This window comes from Bos indicus, chromosome 7 (genome assembly GCF_029378745.1).
Source record: "Bos indicus isolate NIAB-ARS_2022 breed Sahiwal x Tharparkar chromosome 7, NIAB-ARS_B.indTharparkar_mat_pri_1.0, whole genome shotgun sequence".
In the NCBI taxonomy this organism is placed as follows: domain Eukaryota; kingdom Metazoa; phylum Chordata; class Mammalia; order Artiodactyla; family Bovidae; genus Bos; species Bos indicus.
Window position 1 is genome coordinate 21,165,508 of NC_091766.1, and position 18,749 is coordinate 21,184,256.

Below are 18,749 nucleotides of genomic sequence, written 5' to 3' on the forward strand. Positions count from 1 at the left end.
TCTCAGGGATTGTCCTTTTCCCAGCCTTATTCTTTGCCTGGCCTCCTGAAGTTTCACCACATGCACTTATAGCTGGATATTCAAACAAAGACCTGAGGGCACCCCTGTGAAAATTTAAGAGCAGTTTCTTAAAATAGTTCCCTGTTCTCCAGCATACCACCCTCCAGCCACCTTGACCTCTGTCACCTCCCATCTCTGTTTCCTCAGACTATGAAAACTCTGTGTTCTGTTTGGGTTTCCCCTCCCTGACCTACAGCCTGGAAATCACTTACAGACAGAATTCTGGGGCAGCTCTGGGGCTCATCCTGTTTGTTTCCTCCCTCTCTCCACTGCCTATTGTATGCTGTCTGAAAACCAGTGTTTTATATATTTTGTCCAGTTCCCTAGTTGTTTAGGGTGGAAGGGCAATTCCCATAGCAATGATTTACCAACTACGGTTCTTTTTAAATAGCTGGTCAGGAATCCATTGTGTGGTTATGCCAGAACCTATTTTATCCAGTTTTCAGTTCTCCCTTGTATACTTGTTTAACCTATGATGTTACTTAAGCTGGGGCTTCCCAGGTGGTGTAGTGGTAAAAGAATCTGCCTGCCAAGGCAGGAGACATGGGTTCAATCCCTGGGTTGGGAAGGTCCCCCAGAGTAGGAAATGGCAATCCACTCCAGTATTCCTGTTTGGAGAATTCCATGAACAGAGGAGCTTGGTGGACTGCAGTCCATGGGGTTGCAAAGGGTTGGACATGACTGAGCAACTGTGCATGCACGTTAATCTTTCATCATAGATTAATTTTGGCACCTCATAGCATGCAGGATCCTTGTTCTTCGAGCAGGGATCAAACATGGAGCCCCAACCATTGGACTGCCAGGGAAGACCCTGCCATAGATTAATTCTGCATGAAACTGGGCATCATATCAGTAGAAGCATGCTGTGTACACTCCTTTATGTTCGGCTTATTACGTTCAACATTGTGTCTGTGTACTTCACCTATTTTGTTCTCTGTTAGTACTTTGTTCTTTTCCTTGCTGCAAAGTTATACCAGAGAGTTATGTATCCATTTTCTGTTGATAGATATTTGGATCCTTTTGACTGAGTTGTTGACTGACATACAGTTACTGTGAACATTCTTGTTCCAGTCTTTGGTGGATGTATTCATGCTTTCCTGTTGGGAACAGTGGTAGACTTGTTGGGTCAAAGGGCATACATATATTAGCTTTAAAAGATACGGCCAAAATTAAGTTTAGGCCACACCCTGCGATGTGTGGGACCTTAGTTCTCAGACCAGGGATGGAACACGTGTCCCCTGCAGTGGAAGCATGGAGTCCTAACCACTGGACTGCCAGGGAAGCCCCCCTCAGTGTGATTTAACTTTACTTTTCCTTTATGACTGAGATAGGGCATCCTATTGGCCATGTGCATATCTTCTTTTGTGAAGTGTGTATTCACAACTTGTGCCATATTTTAACTGGGTTGTCTTTTTCTTCACAATTTGTAGGAATTTTTGTTTGGTTCTGCTTTATTTTCTGTTTAACTATATTGTGGATATAAATCTTTTCCAATATATGTATTAAATATCTTACCCCAGTTTGTGGCTTGCTTTTTTTACTTTTTTCATGGTGGATTCTGGTGGGCAGGAACCAAGTGTATCTCATTCACTTGCCAGGCCTAGGACACAGTAGGCACTCAATAAATGTTAGTTGAAGGAGTGAATTGGGCTTCCTTGGTGGTTCAGACGGTAAAGAATCTGCCTACAATATGGGAAACCGACAATCGATCTTTGGGTTGGGAAGATCTCCTAGAGAAGGGCATGGCAACACACTCCAGTATTCTTGCCTGGGAAATCTCATGGACAGATGAGCCTGGCGGGCTACAGCCCATCGGGTCGCAAAGAGTTGTACACGACTGAGCAACTAAGCACAGCACAGAACGAGTGAATGGGTTGAAGTCCTATCTCTGGATTTCAATTTCTCCACATGGGCACGTTAATTCCTGTTGTTCACTCGCTCAATCTTGTCCAACTCTTTGTGTCCCTATGGACAGCAGTATGCCAGGCTTCCCTGTCCTGCATTATCTCCCAGAGTTTGCTCAGTCATGTCCATTGAGTTGATGATGCCATCCAACCGTTTCATACTTCATTGCTCTTCTCCTCCTGCCATCAATCTTTCTGCCCATATAATATACTCCCCATATCACAGAATTTTGTGACACGTGCAGGATGTACGAGACCGGTCCGCCGCGGAGCGGGATTTGGAGGTTCTCTGACAAAGTCAGCTTTTAGAATCAGAAAGGGCGGAGCTACGTTCTTCTCAGGGAACCTCTTCGAGAAGCTCCACGTGGGCGCCCCGCCCACAGCAGGCCCCGCCCACGTCTGTCACAGAGTTGAGAGGTGGGGCAAGAAGGCGCGCACAGAGGGCGTGGTAACATTCCGGAACGGGGAAGTAGGTGGAGTTCCGGAGGTCACTGACCTATGAGGGGGAAGAGCGCTGACACGCAGGGGGCGTGGCTGAGCCGCCCGGAGGCCGTTGTCTGCTTTTCCATTGGACGGCCTGGCGTCGTCAGGGAAACGCGGCGTCTAGGCGTGAAGAGGCAGGGCCTATAGGGAGGCGGGGCTTCCGGGGGCGGGCCGCCGGTCCTGGGCTCCCGCCGTCAGCTGACCGGCCGCCATCTTGTCCGCCATTTGCAAGCGGCGCGGCGCGGAGCCGGAGTGGTGGGGAGCGCGGCCTGCCGAGCGGGTCGCTGCCGCCGCCGCCCCGCCACCCGCCGCCGACCTGGCCTGGGAGTCCGCCCCGCCGCGGCGGCCGGCAGCACAGCGCTCCGCGGGCGGCAAGCGCGGCCCCTGGGCTCCCTCAGGGCGGTCGGCCGTGGGCCTCCCGGGGCTCGAGCCCGGCGGCGGCCGCCGCGATGGCCCTCAAGATGGTCAAGGGCAGCATCGACCGCATGTTCGACAAGAATCTGCAGGATCTGGTGCGCGGCATCCGCAACCACAAGGAGGACGAGGTGATCCCAGCGCGCCGACCCTGGCCCGGACTCTCGCCCTGACTCTGACCCAGTCCGACCCGACCCGGTTCCCGGCTCTGCCCCTGACTCCGGCCCCCCGCCCGCCCCCGCGGCCCCGCTCCCGGCTGGAGCCCCGTCTGCCTGCGGCCTCGACCTCCGCACCTCTGCCCGTTCCTTCTCCGAGCCTCAGTTTATCCTCTTGGAGTTGGGGGCCCGTCTCCCGCTCCCCGAGGGTGGTCTGGAAGAGACTTCGCAGGTCCTCACCCTCGCTAGCGGCGGATCTCCGATCTTGAATGTGTTTGTGGTATCTCTTGCTCAAAAGAGATGCAGAGCCCCCTGCCCCGCCCCAGGCCTTGGACTCCTTGTTGGGGGACCCTCCTCTTCTGCGGGCTGCCCCCGGAGGAAACCCCTTCTGGGATAAACGCACGTCCAGGTTGCTCCCCGGTGTCTGGTCCGGAATTGGCCTTGCCTCCTGGGCTCGAGTCCCCCAGAAGGTGGGGCCGCCCCTCCTAGTGGGTAAGGGGTGGGGCAGCCGACGTTCTAGGCCAAAATAAGGAAGCAGCTCAGGAGTCCTGGAATAGGGAAGCGGACTTCAACTAGACACCCGAAAGCCAGAGGGGAAAAGGTTTTCCAGAAGTAATGTTGTAACAGTGGTCACCATTTTCTTCCCTCCCGCCACCCTGTGACCTAGATTTAGGAGGAATGGGGACAGTTAGTGACCACCAGACCTCTGGCTTCCGGGGAGGGAGACCCAAACCTGCACTTACACAATGGCAGGCTGGAGCAAGTCCCCTTTTCCTTGCCTGAGAGTGAGGCTCCCCGATGGAGAGCAGCTGTCGGACAGGTCCCACGACCAGGTGCCACCTGCCCGGCCCTCACAATGGCGCCGGGGAAGCCAGCAGGGCCGAGAGAAAGGTGCGGGGACATTAAGGAATTCGCTGGCAGGCACCAAGAGCCCCGGGCGCTGTCCTGTGGAGAGCCTGAGTTCCTGCCTCTGTTGCACTTTTTCAGAACGGGTGTGACCTCGCTGAAATGTAATTAGGTTATTTTGGTTCATTTCTGTAACTCGCCCACCTTCCCTTCTTTGGCTACATCTAGGTTTTGCATCGTGTTAGACACTCTGGCCAGTTCCGCTGGTCACAACAGTAGTGAACTCTTGGTCTGATCTTTAGTTTCTCTTTGAAAGAGTAGCTGGTCGGCCTGCATTTCGGACCCCAGGGCATGGCAAAGCAAATATGTGAAAGGAGTTTGTGCCCTCAGATTTCTTTTTCTGTGCTGGTTGACCTCCTGATCCGCCTCCGGTAGTGGGTGTTATTGAGCAGTGTGTTCCGAGATTCTGAGGAGGGGCCGAGGGTCTTTGCCCTGGAGAAATGCGAGTTCCACTTAATGGCGTCTGCTTTTTAGGGTGCAAGCCTGTCATCAGGGGCAGTGCCCTGAATCGTGCTCTATTCACTCGGAATTGGTAGGAACTGATGGCTCAGTCCTCAGGCTTGGAGCCCATTATTTGGCGTTTTGATGGTGGTGGTGGCTGGGTTCCACGCAGATGCTGTCCAGGCCTGTGGGCAATTCCCACGGGATGTGGCTCAGGATTCAAGGGTCCCTCATCAGAAGAGCCGTGGTCTGGTCGGTCATGACTGGCTCCAGATGTTGGGGAGCACAGCAGGCAGCTATGGGGTTACTCTTAGCTCCCAAACCACCCCCCTATTCCAAGGAAGACTGGCAGCAGTGTGGTTTTTCCTCAGAGTTTACTGTTTATAATAGATTGTAGCTTAGAACTCCTGTTGTGGCACCATGGAAGTGAGGCTTGGCAGTGACTTTAAAAAAAGCCAGATGGAATGGCATCATGATTTAGCATGTGACCTTTGTGAGACCCAAATCCAGGTTCTTGGTCGTATTTGAGTGACCTGGGGAGAGTTCCCTAGTGTAAAGTGGGAGGGACGGCTACCTCCCCTTCTTGTTGAGTGCCTATAACGCAGGCTTCTGTGAGCTCCCCAAAGAGGAATCCAGGAAGTCCGGACCCCTGGCAGAGTAACTGTGAAACTTTTGCTTCTGCTTGTGGTACTAAGCGTGTGCATGCCTGTGAGTGGGGTTACCATGGAAAACGTGCTTTTTACAGTGAGTCAAAGAAGTTTGAAAAATAATGGGCTGATTCCCATCTTTCTGGGGTGCTTGAGTTACAATCCTTGATATACAGCACCAGGTCATGTGGGCAGGTGAGGAGAGTCGCTTGGGAGTGTCCTTGCTTCTGAAACTTGTGTATAACTAGGAAAAAACAAATGATTTTCAACATTGAATTCTTATGAGTACTTTTCATATTTGGGGGGAAACCTTTTCTTTCAGTCTTTTTAAATTATATGCATAACTTTTTGTAATAAGCTCAGTGTTAATGAAAGTGAGAAGGTAAAATACTTCTTCCCAGAAATCAGTTTGAGAGTTTTTTTCTGTGAATAGAACTTGAGGGAGATTCTGTCTGTTAAGGTTTTGTGCTGGTCTTCCCTGTTATGGTGGCAGCCGTTCCTGAGTGTTGTCCATGCCCCTGAGGACCGACCCTCTGAGTGTGGGTGCACGCCTCCCCCGCCCCCAGCAATCTAGTGGGTTCCACTTTGTCTGTGTCCCAGCTCACTCCATCAGGTGGCACCTTGCAGTTGTCAGTGTCAGTTTTTGTGTGGGGTCTGAGCTTGCGTCTAACCCACTCAACTGAAGTTTCTGAACTTGAAAAATTCAGTCCTAATTGTGTATAGTTGGCTGTGTGTATCCATAGGTTCTGCATTCACCAACTGAATTGAAAGTATATTTTTAAAAATTCCAAAAAGTTCCAAGAAGCAAGACTTGAATTTGCTGCACACAGGCAACTATTTGAATACACAGCACTTACATTGGGTCACGTGTTGTAAGTCATCTCGCAATGAGTTAAAGTGAACGGGAGGATGTGTGTACATCATGTAGAAGTTCATTGTATACGAGGGACTGGAGTGTCTGAGGATTCTGGTCTTTGAGGGTCTGGAACCAGTCCCCTGCAACACCAAGGGTTAACTGTGGAGTGGTATTTTGAAATTGGGCATAATCTGGGATTAAGATTGAACTGTACGAAGTGCTGTTATTCTAGAGTCTCTGACCTCAGAAATGCAGTTTCCTGGGGTTCAGTCCTTGCCAGGGTGTGTGGGGCTCCTCGGGCCGTGAGGTGCGTGCAGGGTTGCCGCTCCTTGCCCTAGGGACAGTTACTGAAGCCTGTGTTGTGTCTGGTGCCATGCTTTTGGTTATTCTGTAAGACTTTCTATTTTAAAAACTTCCGAGGAGACTAAAGATAGGAAGTTTAGTAAACAAGTTGTTACTTGAGTCAGGGTGTCTCCCCCTTGGCACTGCTGACGTCATTCTGGGTCATCCTTTGAGGGGGGCTGTCCTGGGCACTGTGGGGTGTTGAGCAGCGTCTCTGGCCCCACCTGTGTGATGCCAGGCCTCCCCCAGTCTTGATAATCACAGTGTTCCCAGATACGCCCCAGTGTCCCCTAGGCGCGGGATCCCCTGACCATAATTGGTAAGGAAAATTCCTCTGGATTCCATAATGCTGCCCCTTCATCTAGGTGTCCCTTGTTCCCTGTGCTGTCACTGTGTTGTTGGACCCTGTGCTGTTGTGAGATAAGGAGGCCTGTCCCTGCTCCTGTGGCAGAGCTCCGGGAGCCTTTGTAGCTTCCTAGGCAACAGAAGTAACTGGGAGCATCCCGGTTGGGGTGTTCAGTCTCTGCCCCTGGTTCCTGGCCCCAAGCTGCTGAGTCTCTTGGGGTTTCCTGGGAGATGGGGTGTCTTTTGTTCTGATGAGGTGACTCTGGGACTGGGGCACCAGAAAGACCAGGCCATGGTTTGAAGCTTGGAACTTTCAGACACTCCCCTCCAGTCCTCTAGAGAAGGAGGAGGGGTTGCAGGTGGAGTTAACGATGGATCATGTATTTGTGATGAAGCCTCCATGAGAGTCTCTGAAGTGTGGGGTTCAGGGAGATTCTTGTTGGTGAAAGCACCTGTGTGCGGGGTGGCACACTGCCTGCTGTGAGGGCGGAAGTCCTGCCTCTGGGCCCCTGCGCCCTGCCCCCCTTGCCTCTTTGGCCAGCTGTCCATCTGTTTGCTTTGTTGTGCCCTTACTATGTAATAAGCTGGAAAACATAAGTAAGTGCTTCCCTGAGGCAAGGGGGGTTCTGGGAACCCTGATTTACAGCTGGCTGGTGTGTGCGGAGGGGGCAGACCTGTGGGGTCTGTGCTGACTCCTGGCAGAGTGTGTCAGAACCCAACTGAGTTGTGGGACCCCACTAGGGTCACAGGGTTGGTTGGGGGCAGGGCGGGAAATGGTCAGTGTTTCCTAGGCAGCCCACAGGGTGTGTCTTCCAGATTTGTGCTGTTTTTCTCTAATTCTTACTGTGCAGAATGTGATGCACCTGCCCTGAATTAAATGTTGTACAGTGTAAGTATTGTGATAGTAATCATGCTAAGTTCTCTGCATGTCATTTCCTTGCTTTGCTCAGAGCTTTCTCCCTAATATGTGTGTCCCTGGACAGTCTTGCTTGCTTCTGGTCATCTGCAGCGGCCGCTGCCACTCTCTGCCATGGGAAAGGGCCATCATGACTTGTTCATTTCCGTCACCGACAGGGGTGTGTTGCCTGTCTACACCAGGGTTCCTTTATCCATTGGACTGTTGCTGGACATCTGGCTTGTTTCCCACCTGGGGCAATTATGTGCCACTGTGTACAGGAGGGCGGGCCACGGTGGTGGGAGTGGGAGCAGCCTCAGCCTCCCCCTGGCTGTGTCCTCTTGGGCCGTGGCCACCACAAGGGCTGCTATGGCTTCTGCTTCGAGCAGCAGCTCCGGGGCCTCCCTGCCTTCCCTCTCCTTGGCGTGGCGCCTTTTGCTGACTCCGTGAAGCTGTCTCTTCAGGATTTGGGCCTCTTTCTGTGCATTTGTCCCCTCACTTGGGGGAGTTTTCAAGGGTACATTCTAGGCCTAGATGCCATGGGTGGCGGCAGCTGTGAGGACCGAGTCTTGGGGGGGGCGGGGTCTGTGTGGCCCCTGAGGATACCCAGCTGCGTGAGGGCTCCAGGAGGTTGAAAGGCTACAGGTGGCTAAGGCAGGCTCAAGGCCGGTTCCCCCTTCGGCACTGTGGACACAGGGACTTAGTCATCCTCAGGGTAGAGGGCCATCCTGGGCACTGGGGTGTGGAGCAGCCTCCCTGGCTCCTTCACGTGCCAGGAGCCCCCAGTCCTGATGAACACAGATGTCCCAGGTGGGGCCTGGCATCCCCTGGGGGCGCGGTTGCCTCTCTGGGAACCTTGCTGTGGGACCTCGCTGAGAGATGGGATGGGAGGTTGGAAAGTCTGAGACTTGACTGTGGCCCCTGCAGCTGATCCACGCTGAGTCCTGGGCCTGCGATGGGCACAGGCAAGACGGGTTCACCCCCTCTTGCTGTCTCCCTAGGTATGGCCTCCCTGGGGGAGTGTCCTCATTGTGGGCCAGCTTGTACATTGTCAGAATTCTCTTGTTCTGATACTGACTTGCCTTGCCTACATTTTGGGGTTAAAGTGTATTTTCTTACTGAAGTGATGATCGTAGTAGATGGCAGCTGGTTGTTGCTGGCAATGTAGATGGAGTGACAGAGACAGCCTTCTTTGGTCCCTTGTCGTAATAGATGTCCATCTCTGGTGATGACCTCAACCATGTCCAGTAACTCCCCTCCCCCAGGAGTCTGAGGACTGCTGCTTACAGGAGCAGGGTCGAGGGGTTCTGGGCCCAGAGCCGGGGACCCTGCAGGCAGCTGAGGGTGATGGCAAGACCCACATATTTATAACAATTCGGAGAGAACCTCTTGGAAATGTCAGTGGACCAGGCAAGTGAGATGATGTCCTCCAGGAGGTGGACAGATCATCCTGACGATGCTGCTTACTTGGGTTAGAAGTCATCAAGCCCCAGAAAGATAGGTAGGAACCTTAAACGCACATGACTAAGTGGAAGAAACTGTCTGAAAAGTCTCCACACTGTGATTCCAGCTTTGGGGTGTTCTGGAAAAGGCGGAGCTCTGTAGAAGGATTAGTGGTTATGGGGAGGGGGGGATGGGCAGGGCCAGCGGGGTTTAGGACAGTGACTCTGTTCAGTAATACAGTGACCCTGGGTGCCTATCAGTGCACATACATCTGTCAAGACCCACAGAGTGAACCCTGACACCAGCTGTGGATCCTGGGCCATGACGTGTCTGTGTGCGTTCATCGATTGTACAGATGTGCACTGCTGGGGAGGCTGTGCATACGTAGGGGCGGGCGAGCCAGGAATCTCTACCTGCCACTCAGTTCTGCTGTGAACCTACAACTGCTCTTTAAGAAAAGAAGTCTTTTTAAAAGATTCCCTGGTCCAGGTGTGTGGTTTTTGATGCTGCCAACCCATCAGGGTCAGGGGCAGCTTTTGTGTCGACCCCTCGAGGTCTGACCCCACTCCTCTGGGGATCTTGGGGTGTCTTAAGTGACCCAGGGGGCTCTTCTGAGCAGACAGGGTTGGATGGCTATAGCTGCCGGGTTCATACCAGGCGTGTGTCCTTTGCTCTGGATAAATTTGTGGTTGCACATCCATCTCAGCATTGTGTGCTCCGTGGTGAAGTGTGGCTGCTCAGAACAGGCCGAGGGGTGAGAATTGCATCATGTTCGCATTACCAACTTCTGTTTTTGAAACAAGTGTTAAGGACACATAGCCATGTATATTAAAATGCCATTTTGATCTTAAAATGGCTTCTAGTTTTTGTTTTAATACAGATAGACCTTATTTTACTGCTTTCCCCTTGATCATGCTTTCCATGTATTGCGTGTTTCACAAATGGAAGGTCTCTGGTGACCCCACAGTGAGCAAGCATGTTGCCACATTTTCCAACAGCATTCCTTCACTTTGTGTCTCTGAGTCACGTTTTGGTAATTTTCACGAATTTTCACAGTTATTATGTGATGGTGATCTGCGGTCAGCAAATCTGGTGTTACTCTCAAAATTGTCTTGGGGCTCCACAAACCTCACCCACATAAGACATGGCACGATCACTTGTGGAAGTGATAACAAAGCAGGTGGAATATTATGTGCCTTAGTTGATAAGGGTTTGGGAAAATCAACTCCAGCTGTGAAGGAAGTTCTCCTGTGGGTAAAATGCCATCAGATAGCATTGGATGTGATGGAGAAGCCATCTGTGAAAGGAAGAGGCCATTGACTCTGCAGACTTCACTGTTGACTGGTTTTAAGACTCTGCCACAACCACCCAGTCCACAATGGAGGCAGGACCCTCACCAGCAAAAATATGGCTTGCTGGGAATTCCCTGATGGTCCAGTGGTTAGGACTCTGTGCTTTCACTGTTGAGGGCCCAGGTTTGATCTCTGGTTAGGGAACTAAGATCCTGCCCTGTTCCCCCAAAAAAGATGGCTTGCTGAAGCCTCAGATGATGGTTAGTGGGTTTTTTTTGCATTGAAATTGTATTTGGCTGCACCAGGTCTTATTTGTGGCACACGAGATCTAGTTCCCTGACCAGGGATCAAACCCTGACCCTCTGCATTGGGAGCTCAGAATCTTAGCCACTGGACCACCAGGGAAGTCCCACGATAAAGTATTTTTAATTAAGGTGTGTGCTTGTTGTTTTTTTTAGACACAGTGATGTGGTGCATTCAGCAGACTACAGCATAGCGTGAACGTAGCTTTTATGTGCGCCAGGAGACCACCTAGTTTGTGTGACTCACTTTATTGCGATATTCGTTGTATTGCGGTGGTCTGGGACCCTCCCTGCAATATCTCCTACGTCTGCCTGTGTAATTTACCAGATCTAGATCCTTTGTACACCCTGGCCTTTTTTTTTTCTTCTTTGTAAAAAGGAGAAAAAAGACCTCATCTTGAGCAATGCTGCATGTAAATAAGATTACAAAGACTAATATACTGTTTTCTCCCATGTTCCTTACTTTAACTTTGTATGTGTAACTCTGTTTTAGATAAATATTTAAACACTCCTGAGTGAAGCAGATCCTTTTAATATTTTACAGTCCTTCCCTCCCTGTCCTGCCTGTAGGAACCCCAAGCCTGTGCGCTGTGCACTTGTGTTGTGGCTAAAAATTAGTGTTGAGGAAGGGTCTTCCTTCCTCGGGTCAGTCACTTCTGTGGGCTCAGCTGTTGCCCCAGGGGTGCTCTGAGGTGCAGGGTCGCTATGGGGGAGGTGGTTACTCTTCCTCCGTCTCTGAGGGGCAGTCTTGGGTGGGGAGCCCTGAGCCCCCGCCTGCCCCAGCTCAGGGCTTCCTCCTGGCTGCTACTCTGGCTGCTCTGAAGACTGTCTCCTTAGTCTCAGTTTTCAGCAGTTTGCTGTGATGTGTCTGGGTGTGATTTTCCTTTGTGTTTCATATTGCGGAGAACCGGCGTTAGGTTTATGGAAGTTGTTAGTTCGTGTCTTTCACCAAATTTGGGTAGACTTGAGCTGTTTTCCGGCTGTTTTCTCTGTCCTTGCTTCCCTGGGTCTCAGGTGCACGCTTGCTGCACCTTTATTGCACTCTTTTCTGACTCTGCTGTGTTCAAGGCGTCCCTCTTGTCCCACCGTCGTGCTGCCACCCCTCTCCTCAGCTTCAGCTCCCTCCTCAGTCCCTGCTGTTTCCCTTCCCAGGATTCCACCTGGTTCTGTGTAGCTTTCCTTTCTCTGTGAGATGTCCTCTTTTTATTCATTACGAGTATGTTTTCTTTTTGGCCCTGAGAACATGGTTACAGTTGCTGAGTTGAAATCTCTGTATGTTCATTCCATCCCCAGAGACATCTCAGGGTTGGTCTTTGCTGGCCATCTTTTGTTTTTCTTCTTGGATATAGGTTATATTTTTCGTTTCTAGTTTTTTTTAAAGTTAAGCATGTGTTTTTTTTTTTAGTCTTTGTTGCCGCGCGGCTTCTCTCTGGTTGTGGGGAGTGGGTGTTGCTCTCTAGTTGTGGCGCTTGGGCTCCTCATTGCAGCAGCTTCCCTTGTGGAGCATGGGCTCTAAGGCACATGGACTTCGGTAGTTGCGGCACACAGACTTAGATGACTTGTGGCGTGTGGGATCTTCCCGGACCAGGGATCGAACCTGTCTCCTGCATTGGCAGGCGGGTTCTTTACCACTAAGTCACTGGGGAAGCCCTTCTGTTTCAGATTTGAATAATTATGGACTGTGACCCAGACATTGTGGATGGTGTGTTGCAGACACTCTGGATTCTGTTGTGTTCTCTGCAGAGTGCTGGTTTTACAGGGAGGGGTGTGTTTTAGGGCGGTGACCTTGTCTGGGCTGGAGCTCTGGCTCCGTGTGCCCTGCAGTGGGCTGCAGTGCAGGCTGTGTGCGGTATTCTGGTGGGGACGGGGTCCTGGGGTCCATGGGGCAGGGTTCATGTGAGGCTCTCCTCCCGCTTCCTGTCTCCCCTCACTTCCCAGTGGCTGTGTTCCGCCAGTTTCAAAGCTGGGGCAGGACCCAGTGGTCTCTCCTGCCCTGCGCTTTGGGAGAGTCACCTGCAGACAGGGCTGTGGGAGGCTTGGTCTGAGGATGGCTGCACAGATGTTAGCAGGAGTGAACTCTTGCCTGGCCTCCCTAAGCCGAGGGGTCCCTGGGCCGCCTGGAAATCATATGCAGAGAGCATGGTGTGCTGGCCTTTCACCAGCTGACCAGCATCGGTGTTGAGGTGCCAGTATGTGAGGATATGTGTGTGAGCACCTTTTTGCCCCTGGGCACTGCAGACGGTAAAGTGTCTGCCCCTGGTAGCTTAGACGGTAAAGCGTCTGCCTACAGTGTGGGAGGCCCGTCAATCCCTGGGTCTGGAAGATCCTCTGGAGAAGGAAATGGCAACCCACTCCAGTACTCTTGCCTGGAAAATCCCACAGACGGAGGAGCGTGGTAGGCTGCGGTCCATGGGGTCGCAAAGAGTCGGACACGACTGAACGACGTCACTTTTACTGCAGAAGCAGGTCTGCATTGCTGTGTGCTTGGCCGGGTTCTCCACACTTGGGATGGTCTCTCTGCTCTTTCCCTTTTAAATCATTAACTGCTGGTCCAGGGTGCAGAAAGGGGTCATCCCTGCACAGGGATGGGACTGAGGCTCCAGGGGATTAGTAATTGGAAGCCTGTTGGAAGGATCTGGTGACTTGTGTTCCATTGTCCGACTCTGTCATGGAATATATATCAAACGCTGGCTGGGGGCTCCTTCCCCAGGAGCCTGTGCTGGAGCCCCCAGAGGTCTGGGGTGACACTGAATGCAGGGTGTAGCCACTGGGAGCAGGGCTCCTGTGCTGGCCACTCTGCTATTGGTCAGATCACAGGCTCCTCCCACTCTTGGGAAGGCGGGGCGGGCACCAGACTCCCCCACAGCCTGGTGACAACTGGACTCCCATGTTGGCAGGTTTGGGTTTTCTTGCTACTGCCACTGTAACATCTGTGCGTGTCTCTGGATGGGAGCCTTGTGTCCCATGGGGCACATTCCTTGCTCTGGGCCTCGTGTGTCAATCCAGGCTTTTGATTGGCGTTCTAGTGTGAGTGCTGGATTAGTGAGGAAACCCAGGGAAATTGAAAACATGTGTCCACGTAGAGCCCTGCCCCATGGCAGAGTGTGTCGGAAAAGTGGGGAGGTGGGAGGACTCCGAGCCATGCCCTGCTGGGAGAGTGGACACGTGGTGGTCATGGAGCCGAGCGCAGATACACTGCAGTGCCACTGAGAGGAGGGTGGGGCCACACACAGACCCGTGATGCATGCAGGAGAGGCTGCTGGTGGCGCAGACTCAGGAATGGGGAGCCCTAGGGGAATTTGCAGTGCCACCTGCCCAGTGTGGCTGGTCCTGGAGGACCTGGGGGGCCACAAGGGCTGGAGGCGGACAGCCCCCACCCCGCAGTGGCCCTCATGTGCCTACACTGTCTGGACAGTCTGGCCCCAGAGTGAGCAGGGGCATGGGCCCTCTCACCCACATGAGTCACTAACACAAGTCCTTCAGGGGCTAGAACATGCTGGTGAGCTCATCTGGGGACTGCTCCTGTTCTCCCCCAACCCCTCTGCCTGCCCCTCGGGAGGAGGGCCCGTGGGGGATCCCAGGCAGTTCATCACACTGACAGGATTTCTCAGGGTAGCAGCCATGTTGTCGTACCCATACAGTGTGACTCCTTGCTCTCATGTGTATGATGCAATGGTTTTTAGTGGATTCAGAGAGTTCTGTTTAATTCCAGAACGTCCATCAGTCCATCATCATTAGCAGACACCTCCCCCCTCCCTGGCCCTGGCAACCAGGAGCTCATTCTTTGTCTCTGGATTTGCCTCTTCTGGACATTTCCCATCGATGGAAGTGCACACTGTGTGTTCTGTGTCTGTCTTAGGTTTCAGCCAGACACTTGAAAGTGAGAGTTGCTCAGTTGTGTCTGACTCTTTGTGACCCCATGGACTATACACAGTCCATGGAATTTTCCAGGCCAGAATACTGGAGTGGGTAGCCTTTCTCTTCTCCAGGGAGAAGGGATCCAGGGGAAAGGATTCCCAACTCAGGGATCGAACCCAGGTCTCCTGCATTGCAGCTGGATTCTTTACCAACTGAGCCACAAGAGAAACCCAAGAATACTGGAGTGGGTAGGCTGTCTCTTCTCCAGAGGGTCTTCTGGACCCAGGAATCAAATCAGGGTCTCTTGCATTGCAGGTGGATTCTTTACCAACTGAGCTGTAAGGGAAACCAGACACTTGCAGCTCCTCAATTTTTCTTTTTTCATTTTAGGCAAAATATATCTCTCAGTGCATCGATGAAATCAAGCAGGAGCTGAAGCAGGACAATATCGCAGTGAAAGCCAATGCGGTCTGCAAGCTGACCTATGTGAGTGCTGGCCACTCGCTCTGTCAGGCGGGGGGCTGAGACCCCGTCTCTCCTCATCTGTCTCCTCATCCTCTGGGCCCAGGGAATTGGGGGAGGGGGGCTGGGCAGGAGCCTAAGACCCTGGCTCTATTGCCACAGCTGCAGATGCTGGGCTACGATATCAGCTGGGCTGCCTTCAACATCATCGAAGTGATGAGCGCCTCCAAGTTCACATTCAAGGTGAGGGGACAGCCTGCTGTGGGTCCTGAACCCTGTGGGTGGGGTCCTGGGGGAGGAAGACGTGTGTCCTGTGATGAGGCTGGGCTGGGAGGGGACACAGTGGCAACCGCTGGAGACCCATTCCCATCATACATCTGCCCAGCAAGGTCTTAGCACCATTTACACCATGTTTTCTTTTCCGTTTTAAGTAGTGTCAGTGAAATTAAGGTTTGGAGGGGTGGTTATATATTTTGTGATACAAGTTAAATTTGTAACCTTTCAAAAAAAAAAAAAAAAAAAAAACACAGGCAGGCACTGATCATCCCCCAGAGGCTGCCACTGGTCAGTTGTCCTGGTGCTTCTCAGCACCCTCTGCCTTCATCTCACGGAGCCTACTTGCGCCACCTTGAGACATTGCTTTCCTATTACTTGATATTATAGCAACTGAACACGTCGTCTCCCGCTTTAGTAAATGTCCTGGAAAGCAGTCTTCACCACCCGCAGCCCGTTTAGGGGCGTCCCGTGGTTCTCCCTGGGAACACGCCCTGCAGGCAGCTGAGGCTGTGTCCTCCTGAGGGACCTGGTCATTCATGCTGCCTGCCGGTTTCTCCTGGTGAGGAAATGAGATGCTGGGTTTGCCAAGGTTGCGCTGGTGCCCTGCCCGTGTGTTGGAGTGTCACACGTTTGTGTGTGGGTGTGTCTCCAGGCCACCCCAGCCACAGAGATGGGAGCCCGTGGTTATCCCATGTTTGTGAGATTGATTCCATCAGCTGCTGAGCAGGCGGTGAGGATGTGCAGGGCAGTGACAGGCCATGCTGGCTGACTTGACAGCCACTGTGTTCCAGAGACCACGCACTCGGGGCGGGGTATCTTCCCCACCAGGGCTGTGTGGCCCGCTCCCCTTGTGCCCAACACCTCTGTTTGTTGCACTAACAGCGAATTGGCTACCTCGCGGCTTCCCAGTGCTTTCACGAAGGGACCGACGTCATCATGCTGACCACCAACCAGATCCGCAAGGTAGGGACCTCTCACCCCCGCCACGGGAGCACATGGAGAGTGGGGGTTAGTGAGCAGTGGATGGCCTCTGCCCTCCTCAGAAACAACAGTGGTGGGCAGCATGTGTGGCCCTTCCCTTAAGTTCTCTTAGTGTTGGGGAACTTCCCCCGGTCACTCTTTGCGACTCCTGCCCCCTCTCGTGGGGGCATCTGCTGGGAGGGGTGGCACTTTCTGACCACTGGGTGCTGGACATCGGCTGGTGTGTCTCTCCGGCCCTGAGTGGTTTTCAGCTCTGTGGTGAGAGCAGTGAGTGCTCCGCTCTGCCCTGGCCTGGGGACTTGATCAGCTCTTGCTGAGAGTGGTCAGGGGGCCATCAGAGGCACCCTTCCTGGACAGAACTGCCATGAGCCTGTGGCTCTGGGTCCTCAGATGGCTGGGGGAGGCCTGCTCCCCAGGAGCTGGTGTGGTCACCCTGCAGGGGACAGGTGACTGGGCTCCCTGGCAGGCGCTGTGGGGCAGGCAGGCTGCAGGAGTTGCCTGGAGGCCTCCACACAATATAAGGTGGCTGCTGCCCGTGTCAGGCTCTGCAAGTCACTCTGAGTGGAGGGATGTGCTGTGAGGCCCAGTCTCCGCATCCAGGGTTGCAGTGAACTTTAAGAGCCTATGTTTTTGTACCATCACCACAGTCTAGGAGGTTAACTCTTCAGACACTTCTAGGTGCACGTTTTACCACATGTGAAGTGTGGGGAGGGTCCCCTCTCTGTGCCAAGACGGGGCTTCCACGCAGGTTGGCGGGAGCTCAGACTGGGGCGTCAGGCAGGGCAGTTGCACTTCTTCTGCTGGTTCTCCTGCTCCCTGAGACGTGGGGCTCCAGTGGAGGCTTCTCAACACTTGCAGAGGGGCCTAGAGGAGTCATCTGTGGGTGTCTCCCTGTGGGGGGCCCCTGCTGCGTGCCTCTGGGCAGTCAGGGCCCTGGGTTCTGCAGCTTTGCCATGTTACACACCTGGAGCGAGGGACAGCCCTCGCCTCTGTCCCCCCAGAGCCATCCCAGCTCTTCTTGGTGACAGAACGGAACTGGCTGCTCCTCATGAATCCTTGTCCCACACGTCTCCAGACTCAGGGCAGGGCTGGCAGACACAGCTGGGGCCCAGCAAGGTGTGGTTGGCGCCCGCCTCTGACCCTTACATTCCCTTTCCAGGACCTGAGCAGCCCCAGCCAGTATGACACTGGCGTTGCGCTGACTGGCCTATCCTGTTTTGTTACCCCAGATCTTGCCAGAGACCTGGCCAACGACATCATGACACTGGTGAGTCTGGGAGTGGGCCTCCCCTTGCCTTTGCTGCCTCGTGTGCTGGGATAACCTGGTTGTAAAGTCATGCTGAGGGCACTCGGGCGGGTGGAAACGGCCTGGGTTCCTGGGGTGAGCTGGGACACCTAGTCACATCTCTCCCTCCATCACCTGATGGGCCCGACTTTGACCTCACCTCCCCTGGAATGGTCCTGTCAGGAAGGGCGAGGTCTGGCTGGGGGTGATGGTGGGTGCTTGACCCATCAGCTGTGTTCTTACTGAGGCATGAGTGGCAGTGGTAGTGGTCTCAGCGGGCAGCACGGTCAGGTGGTCTCTGTCCAGGACACCTTTTATCTTCATTTGGGTGCAGTCTGATGTCTAGCGGCTCTGTTCATTTGAAAAGCAGAATTCCCAGCCAGCTTTGATCTCTAGGGTGGTCAGGAACCTTATTGTGAAATGTGGATGTGTTCTTAGAAATCACAGCCTTTGACTCTAGTAAAAATTAATTTAAGAAAGAAAAATGAAACTGGAATTGACTCTAAAAAAAACACAAAGAACAAAGACCTCATGGCCCTGAGAGGGTCGCCAACGCCTCATTCTCTATGATTGGGAGGCTCCCCATCTGACCATGTCACAGCATGTGCGAGGGCTGTGCGTCCCTCCCATGAGGGTTCTGTGCAGACGTAGTCTGTTTGCTGTGTGGGTGCTCCAGTCTTGGTTTGCAGTCTTGAAGGCTGTTCTAGGTCCGGGGCCTCTTGTAAATGATGTGACCACGCACGCTCCCGCCCCTTTGTCCACGCCGTGTCCCTGGGCTTCCCAGCGGCCAGGGCAGACTCTGTACAGAGACCCTGGCTGACAAAGCCAACAGTCCTGAGCCTCTGGCCCTCTTCAGGAGGTGTGAGGACCCATTCAGGTGAAGGTGGTCACGCCCACGGGAGGGCGATAGGGATTTGTCTTGGTGCTGGGTCTGGAGGTCAGGGCAGCTTTCTCAGGCCAGGTTCCCAGGGCCCCAACAGATGAGGAGTGTGCCCACCTACAGACAAGAGGCCCTCGTGGCCAGAGCACAGTCCTGAAAGCGGGGCAGGAGCTCTGGGGTCCCATGTTGGGGTGCAGAGCAGCATCCTGCCCTGGGGACAGGCCTCGGCAACCAGAGGAGCTCATGGCCAGGGCTGACAGTGGAAGCGGACCTTGGCCTCCTGAGGGCAGGCTGGGGTCGTGGACTCAGGCAGGTTTTGATTCTAAGACCCTGTTGTGTGGTCCTGGGCTTGGTGGGGAGGGGGCCAGTGGAGTATATGTGCAGACAGGGCTCAGAGACCAGGAGCCAGTTAAGTTGGAGAGAGGGTTTTCCTTCAGGTGATAGAGATGAGATGCGGGCAGGTGTGGGAGATGAACACAGGAAGGAGTGGAGGTGAGGGGGTGGGGGAGGAGCAGGGAGTGG

The 18,749-nt window shown here is 53.4% G+C and overlaps 1 protein-coding gene across 4 annotated transcripts in view; it reads left to right on the forward strand.

Moving 5' to 3' along the window:
* The first annotated feature begins 2,676 nt into the window (after positions 1–2,676).
* The window catches only part of AP3D1 (adaptor related protein complex 3 subunit delta 1), a 33,584-nt gene continuing 17,511 nt past the window's right edge, over positions 2,677–18,749 (forward strand). Inside the window, exons 1-5 of one of the 4 annotated variants that reach the window (XM_070793182.1) lie at positions 2,677–2,992; positions 14,734–14,829; positions 14,968–15,048; positions 15,964–16,044; positions 17,222–17,329. In XM_070793182.1, coding sequence (XP_070649283.1) covers positions 2,897–2,992; positions 14,734–14,829; positions 14,968–15,048; positions 15,964–16,044; positions 17,222–17,329 — 462 coding nt within the window. In that variant the 5' untranslated portion in view covers positions 2,677–2,896. Of the gene's footprint in view, positions 2,993–3,170; positions 3,487–14,733; positions 14,830–14,967; positions 15,049–15,963; positions 16,045–17,221; positions 17,330–18,749 lie in introns of those variants that run through there. The other 3 variants (XM_019964543.2, XM_070793181.1, XM_019964541.2) reach the window with 3 other exon arrangements.